General features: G+C 34.1%; 2 protein-coding genes across 3 annotated transcripts; both read right to left on the bottom strand.

Moving 5' to 3' along the window:
- Positions 1-723: 723 nt before the first annotated feature.
- Positions 724-1,659, bottom strand: LOC136234262 (uncharacterized). Its single transcript, XM_066024079.1, has 4 exons — positions 1,546-1,659; positions 1,307-1,459; positions 1,098-1,223; positions 724-986 (listed from the first exon to the last, which is right to left on the bottom strand). The coding sequence occupies exons 1-4, from the start codon at positions 1,603-1,605 to the stop codon at positions 813-815; spliced, it is 513 nt and encodes a 170-aa protein (XP_065880151.1). The 5' UTR covers positions 1,606-1,659; the 3' UTR covers positions 724-812.
- Positions 1,660-3,152: 1,493 nt separating this feature from the next.
- Positions 3,153-6,046, bottom strand: LOC136233292 (mitochondrial carnitine/acylcarnitine carrier-like protein). 2 transcript variants are annotated; one of them, XM_066022912.1, is made up of 4 exons: positions 5,742-6,046; positions 5,563-5,654; positions 3,971-4,362; positions 3,153-3,774 (listed from the first exon to the last, which is right to left on the bottom strand). In XM_066022912.1, exons 3-4 carry the CDS (start codon positions 4,360-4,362, stop codon positions 3,273-3,275), a joined length of 894 nt encoding a protein of 297 aa, XP_065878984.1. In that variant the 5' UTR covers positions 5,563-5,654; positions 5,742-6,046; the 3' UTR covers positions 3,153-3,272. The 2 variants fall into 2 exon arrangements, with proteins under 2 accessions (XP_065878984.1, XP_065878983.1); XM_066022911.1 differs by having other exon boundaries at positions 3,971-4,378.
- Between the last annotated feature and the right edge of the window lie 1,822 nt (positions 6,047-7,868).

Genomic DNA, 7,868 nt, shown 5'->3' on the forward strand with positions numbered 1-7,868 from the left:
TCAATAACCATCTTTATCACCACTATATCTTCATGAGCTTATTTCAGGGAATTTTTTAACTTCTCAAACGAAAACTTGGATGTTGGGTCCTCTAGTCGTTGCCTATCTTCATGAGATCTTCTCCCTTTTTATGTGTGATCTTCGGGAGGTCCTCCGACAATCACATTGATCACTCTCTGGGAGGCTAATCCTTTGTTAGAGACTTCTTTTTCTCTGTTGTGGTTGCTCTGATCCTTTGTTAGAAACTTTTTTCTTTCTATCATGGGTGCCCTTTTAGGTAATTTGTGTAATCTGAGTTGGACTCAAATATCTTTCCATTGGCTCATATGTCAACGGATGAGCGATATCTTTGTTTAGTTTAATTTGACGACTCTCTTAATTTGGATGTTTTATTGATCTAGGATGAAAACACATGTATATCGGCATTATTTGGTATGATATTAACAATATTGGTTGATTAAAATTTTAATATTATCAATTTATTTAATTAAATTATTTAGGTGAAATATAGCCTTCACAAATTTTGGAGGGGTTGCTCTACATCCCTACTGATTTTATTAGTTTCATTAAATATATATTTATTAGGTGATCTAATAAATAAATCAAATATCCTTGTAAAGTATGAATAACAACTTAAGATAATGATTTGTAATATTGATAAAATTGTTGAAATGATTTGAATATGTTAATTAGAAAGTTTGATAAAGATAAAAAAAAAAAAAGCATAAATAATTAAAAAAATGCTAAAGATATTATAAAGAAAATAAAAGTTGTATCCTAATTATTTAAAAGAAAGAAGAAGTAGTTGAAGATTAACATCCCAAGATTTTGATGTGGGGCCATCTAGGAGGTGTTCTTTTTTTTCCAGTTTTGGAAGTATTAGTTTCCTCTTCTTTTTCTCCATTGCTCGACTTCTTATTATTCTTCCCACTTTTTAGCTCCTTTGCTTTGGAATCCTTCCTTTCTTCTTCCTTGTGAACTTTCTCCTGCCATTTTTATAAGAATTGTTTCAATTCAACAATAACTAAATACTTGACCGGTTAATGATTGAAAAATGCAATTGAATATTGTTTTATTATGAAAATGAAAAGAAAAACCTTAATTGGTTGAGGAATAGGAGCAGTAGAATCTTGTAGGGGAATAATGTTGGATTTGAGTGCTTTGGTAGATGATGATGTGCCTGATGATCTGCTCATGCTGTTTGATTCCATCTCTAAGCAAAGCTGATTATATATATAACAACATTATAATATCTCTATAAAAAAGAAGAAGAAGAAGAAGAAGAAAGATATAGAAGAAGAAGTACCTGGAAAAGCCTACGTTCAAGAAAAGCAACACGATCCATTAAAGAACCCTTGAAATAAGCCTCTCTAGCAGCCATATCTAATGATATTCCACTTTCACCTCCTCCTCCTCCCCATCTTGATGTTATTTCTTGCTTTCCTTCCAATGATTTCATCTGAATCATTTCATTTCCATTTTTTAATTCATTCATATCTATACAATAATCAAAAACAAGAACTAGAGTATGTATGGAATACTTACAACCAAATCCAAATGATCCAATCTAGTCACCAGAGGTATGTGTGTTTTCGATTCTTCCATTTTTACTTCTTTTATTATTGAACTTCTTTTCTTTTCTTTTTATGTAACTTTTTCTGTTGAATTAATCAGAGATTCACTATTCATTAGCTAGTTTGTTACTTTCTTGTACTACGTGTATACATTTTGTGGATGCTGACATGCATATTTCTTGCTCTACTCTCCAAATTATCAAAATCACAAAAACCACCTTAATAAGGTTACTTTATTTTATTTTTATATATCATTTATCATCTTAATCTATCAATCAATCAATAAATTCATTATAGTTTCAAATTTCAATACATGGACCTCCTTATTGCTAAGGACAAAAGTAACATGTGAATATCAAATTCAATTAAAAATAAATAGTTATTTCATTTGCTTTTGAGATTACCATTTATTTTTTACACTTCAAAAAGCGATTTTTGTGATATATTTTGTTCAAATCAAGTTTTGGTATGAATTTAGCCATCAACTGAACCCACGACCTCCCTCGTCATAGGTAAACTCTCAACCACTAGGCTAAGAGCTTCACCACCATATGTTTCTATATATGATTGATAGTTATATGCCAAGTTGAAGGACTAAATTAGTATCCGAACTTGATTTTAGACTAAATTAATCCTACTAATCGATTTTAAAAGCTAAATTGATTATATGTACACAATGTTTGACTAACCAAATGAATTTTTTTCAGTTACTACTATGTTATATGGACAAGATCATACAAAAACTTTCATGAGACTATGTTATAAACGATTGGAGATAACTCTAGAGGGGATCAAACATTTCTTGTTACGATGAGAGTTGATTAATGGTTAATTGACAAAATTAGATCAGCCAAGTAGAAAAGGCAATTAGAGAAGAGGTATTAGTCCGATCTCACAATCTTGGTCATACTGGGAAGCAAATTAAGTTGTTACATGATGAGTTAATGGATGTTCAAAATGCTATGATTACTAGAGACAAGGAAATGAGTTGTTGTACCTTCAAGAATTGATGTTGTTTTGCATTAAGGATGGCGACTTTGAATTTCAAATCCTTTCATGCTAAAGTTTCCTCTACAATGACAACTAAGATGGCATGTCAACTTCATTTTTCCAGACTAATTTGAAATTAATTGGTAAAGATGTTCAATCCTACAATGATTTTCATAAGTTGAATCACACACATGTCAGTATGTAATGTGTTATATAAATTTATTTTGAAAGTTTTGTTTAACAGATTGAAAACAGTGTTTCCATGTCTTATTTCCTCAGTTCAAAGTAACAATGGATCATTTGGTCTCACAATTGACATGAATAAAGCTTTTAGACAAAATTAAATGGGCCTTCTAAGAACAAGTTTTTATTGCAGATGAATTTCCAATGTGACATTGTGAAGCTGATTATGAATTGCTTGTCTTCAGTGTCCTATTCATTTTCTTTTCTTTTTTTTTTTTTTTTTTTATGTTGAGCCAGAGATCATCTTCCAAAATTCTTTAGAAAACAACAAAGGCCAGCAATAAACAATTGCATTAAACTTACTCATCACTGGGTTAGTACCTTCTTCCATAACCAATATGCAAATTACTGAAATTTGGTGTTTTTTTCTCTCTAAATAAATAAATTGTTATTATGTCCCTAAACAATTACTTGAAGAATTTGTTCTTTAAATGATTAGATGAGAAATATGCCAGAGAAAGTTGATCATCCCAAACTGGATCTGGTGACCTCATATGCCAAGAAGCATGCTGCATTTGCAGGAATACTTCGAGCCATCGCAGGACCAAAACCTTTGTACAACCCTTTCACACCTTCTGATGCTAGTAACTTTTTGAAAGCATCTATTGACCCTTTGAACTTTGGATTTCTGTAATCATCTACCTGAAGTACACTCTTTACAACATCAGTAGGGTATACCATCCCCCAGAATGATGCTCCTGCCAGTCCTCCTGCCAACATTAAAGACCCCCTTCCCAATTGAGAAGTATCTTCCCCTCCTGCTAAGTATTTTTTCAGTAATTCGTAGGTGCCAAACATAGCAGCATTTCCTGGAACTTCGCGTCCTAAAGTTGGGACCAAACCCTTGAAGAGACCCCTCATACCGCCTTCTGATTTTAGAACATGCCTTGCTACATCCATTGGTCCTCCGTACTTCACTGCCATGGCTCCTGAGCCAGAACTTCCTAATGTACTTTGTGCTTGCAACCTGTCTCAACATTCAAAATAAAACACTAAATAGACAGATCAAGGATTCAGAAGCATCTTCTTCTGTAAGGGAAGAAAGTAAAGCGGGACAACCAAATTGCTTTATTCAGCATATTAGATGTTTCAGATATTGTTTACACCAAGATCAGGCACCAATTCAAGGGAATAAAAAGAAAACAATAAAAAGCAACACTGACCTGCACTTGATCAACTCAGTAGGGCAAGCAAGGAAAGAAACAGCAAATCCAGCTCCAGCCCCGCACACAACCTGCTGGCTAACGGTAAGTGGAGCACCAGGGTGAGATCTCAACAATCCCTCCATCTGTCCTCTTACTGTGAAAAGAACAGCATTGAAGGCTGCCACAGTGGCAAGTGGAGCCCCCATACCTTTGTACAAACCTCTTGGGCCTTCTGCAGCCAAAGTCTGCCTGACAGCATCCATTGCACCAGCATACCTGGGAGGCTGGCCTGGTACTGGAGCAGGCTGGCTCTGGAGCTTGACTTTGATAGTATCAAAAGGGTGCCCACAAATCAATTGTGCTGCTCCTCCAACAGTCCCGGCAGTCAAGTCCTTTGCTACTTCCCCCATCTGCAAGATAGATAGCCTGCAATTATGAATTTAAGTTACCTAAGTGACACAACTGAAAGATTTGAAACAAGGAATAAAGTTGAAGCAGACTTCATATACGAGGACGAATAAAAATCACTAGTTGTACAAGAAAATTCTCGACTCAATAAAGAACATGCTAACAAGTACAACAAAAGAATTTCCTAACCAATTTGGATTCAGTGATACCGAGTTAGCTACTAAAATCAAGTTGGTTCTATTTCAGCATTAACAGCTAAAAATTGACCTGATATAATATACTACTACACTCTGTAAGAGATTAGCCGCATGCTCTGCTATTCCGAACACCAATATTTGTGCAGCTTGGAAGTAATACTGTCCAAAGGTTTAGCAAAACAACATATGAATCCCTTTTAGAAGATATCTTTCACTATTTTCCTGCAGCTTGACAGGCACTATTTACATGTCAAACTAGCATGTTGATACTTCATGACAGTGTAACTAAATCGCCTCAGCTCCATTCTACTAATATGGATGATTTAGAAAACTAAAACATGACATATTACACAACTCAAAATCATTAAGAACAAATGAAACAAAGGTGAGAAAAAGGATGATGGGCTGCTTACACTTGGCCAGTAGCATGCATAAATAAACTCTTTTAGGTTCGTGAATGATCAATGACAAGTGAATATGAAAAGAATAAATATCATACTTGAAGAAACTCCAAGAAAATTATGTGAAAGGAAATTGATTTAGTAGACAGAGTGAAGCATCAAAACTCATATGATTCTTTCATCCATGAGAATTGGTTAGACTCCCCAGGAAGCTCAAGTTTTAGCTTTTGAGATAAATCAAGAGAACTGGAAAAAGCCTAATACTTCTATTGGCACACACAAATATCAAATCTACAAACTCTTACAGAGAATTCAGTTAAGTGAATAAGGGTCACAGATTTAAACCACAATTAGGAACGACAATTTTACAATCAGAGTCTCATATGAGCTACACAATTACTAAGAACAGTCAGCTAAGATGAAAATTAACAATGAGAAAAGGGCAATCTCATGTAAACACAAAATACTTATCTGCCAATATTCTGTCCTACATTAACAACAAAAAGCAATGTTTTAAGGTGAAAAAACTGAGCATAAACAATCGATTAAGGAAATTCCAATTATTCCAATTAGCTATACGATTTAAAGAGAAAAGGAAACTTACTAGAAGCTTTGGTAATAGGAGATGCAGCAGAGAGGGGGAAAGAAGAAAGGAATCGGATCAAAGCAATTGAGCAGCAACCAGATGTGTAAAATCTGCAGGAAAACAAGTGAGATAAAAGGATCCAGAAAACAGATTCGAAACAACATTAGAAAGAAAATGAGATTCGATATAAAGTTTACCAGAGTGAGCGGAGAAAAGCCATGAAAAGGTGCAGAGGCTTCCTGTGTTGGGGGAAAAGCGCAAAGGATACAGAAGAGGAATGTTGAAGGTTGAAAAGGAAGGTTGAGAACCACAAAAGAGTGGTTGGATTATGGAGAAAAAGTAAGAACCACTCTAAATTGATCGAAACTAGGGCGTGGATTCCACACCAAGATAACAACAATATTACAGACACACACTCACTCCGACTCGGAACACAGACATGTGTTCTATTTTAGATGTATTGTATTGAGGTTGTCCTTTGCGCCAATGTGTTTCTAATACAATTTGTCTCTGATTGGGCTATCCAACCCTTGTATAAAAGTGTTTGAGATGAGGATGAGAATACCCATTAGGTACCTATTACCTACTACCCAACATCAAGATTGTAAAAAACCATAGATTAGTAGGGATGCAAGTGGGGTGGGGATCCGTCGTTGACCTGTCCCGACGACGGGATGGGAAATCACCGATAAAGCTTTGATTGGATGAGAGGTTTTGAAGAGTAATTAAAGGGAGGGTAGGGAAGGGGGAGATAGGGTATTATCCTTACCTTTGTTTGGAAGAAAGGTAAGAGTTCATCAAAACCATTCCAAACCCACTGATTTTGGTGGGTTCAAAATCTATTAAAAACTTATTGATTTTGAACCCTTCAAAACCTTTCATCAACCCTTCAAAACTCTTACCTTCATATTTTTTAATCTTCCAAGTTTTCACTAACCCTTCCCTACCCTCCCTTTAATTACCCTTCAAAACCTCTCATCCAATCAAAGCCTAAGAATCCTCATGGGACGGGAATGAGAATGAGGATAATTTTATCTCCCGTGATGAGGATGAAGCAGGGATGAGGAATGGTATCCTTACCCATGGGGATCCCCGCCTCGTTAATCCCCGATGGGGAATCCCCTAGCGATCCTCAATTATTCCCCATTATAAATTAAATTATACTTTAAATATTATAATTTATAACATTTAACTTAAATTAAATAGACTTATTTTCAAATAAAAAATTAAATGGGATAAATAAAATATTAGTCAATGACTAAATAGGTATTTTTCCTAACTTAAACTAAACTAAAGACATAGTATCTCTACCATTTTTTGGAACACAATCTAGAATTAGAAAGGAAAAGAGAAAAAGAAATATATATTGATTTTTTTTAAAATATAAATGGTGATTCCCCGTGGGGATGCGGATGTGGAATATGGAAAAAGTGTTTTTAAACGAGGATGAGGATCCCCACGGGTACAGAGATTCCCCGCGGAATGAGGAATCCACGATTAGTCGGGGACGGGGATGAGAAATGCATTCCCCGCCCCGTTTGCATCCCTAGACGTTAGTCTAGCGGATATGTCTAAAGATTAATCGAGGATTAATCAGGGATTAATCAATAATTAACCGGATTTATATTTTTATATATTTTTAATAAGTAAATTATTATATAAATACAATTAAAATATGTTACTGTCAAAAAAATATGAGTTATACTATATAAAAATATAATAATAAATATTTAAAATAGAAAAAATATATATATTTTAATATTTATTAGATTAATGTCCTTACAAATAAAAAATATGGTAACAAAATAATATTAATATCCTAAAAAAGCATACGATAATTTTAAGTATTTTCTTTTAGTTTTTGATTATTTAATATTTTATTTAAAATTAAAAAAGTCATATTAAGGGCCGATTAAAAAAAAAAGGCAATCTTGTTTGTTTTGCTTTCCTTTTCTACCAAAAAAACAAAAAAAAAAGGCAATCTTGGACCACTTGGGAGCCACCTAGTGCCGATTGATCGGTTAAAATCGGTAAACTGATTTATTCCGTTCGATTTGAGTAATCAGGATAATGTTCTAAAAATCTCTGTCTAGACGTTTGCTTAGGCCGATTTTTAAAATACTATCCGCGTTTTGAAGTGAAAAGGCAAACATGAAGAGAAAAATAGATAAACAAACACCCGTATGTATCTTTTAATTTTTTTTATGGTACTTTTTAGTGATTGAGTGATGTAGAATAGAACTTGAAGTATTTGAATTTTGAATTGTGTGATAATATAAAGATTGTGTGGTTTCTGTTCTTACGTTATTCTTCTACTGCAATCA

This window comes from Euphorbia lathyris, chromosome 6 (assembly GCF_963576675.1).
Source record: "Euphorbia lathyris chromosome 6, ddEupLath1.1, whole genome shotgun sequence".
In the NCBI taxonomy this organism is placed as follows: Eukaryota; Viridiplantae; Streptophyta; class Magnoliopsida; order Malpighiales; family Euphorbiaceae; genus Euphorbia; species Euphorbia lathyris.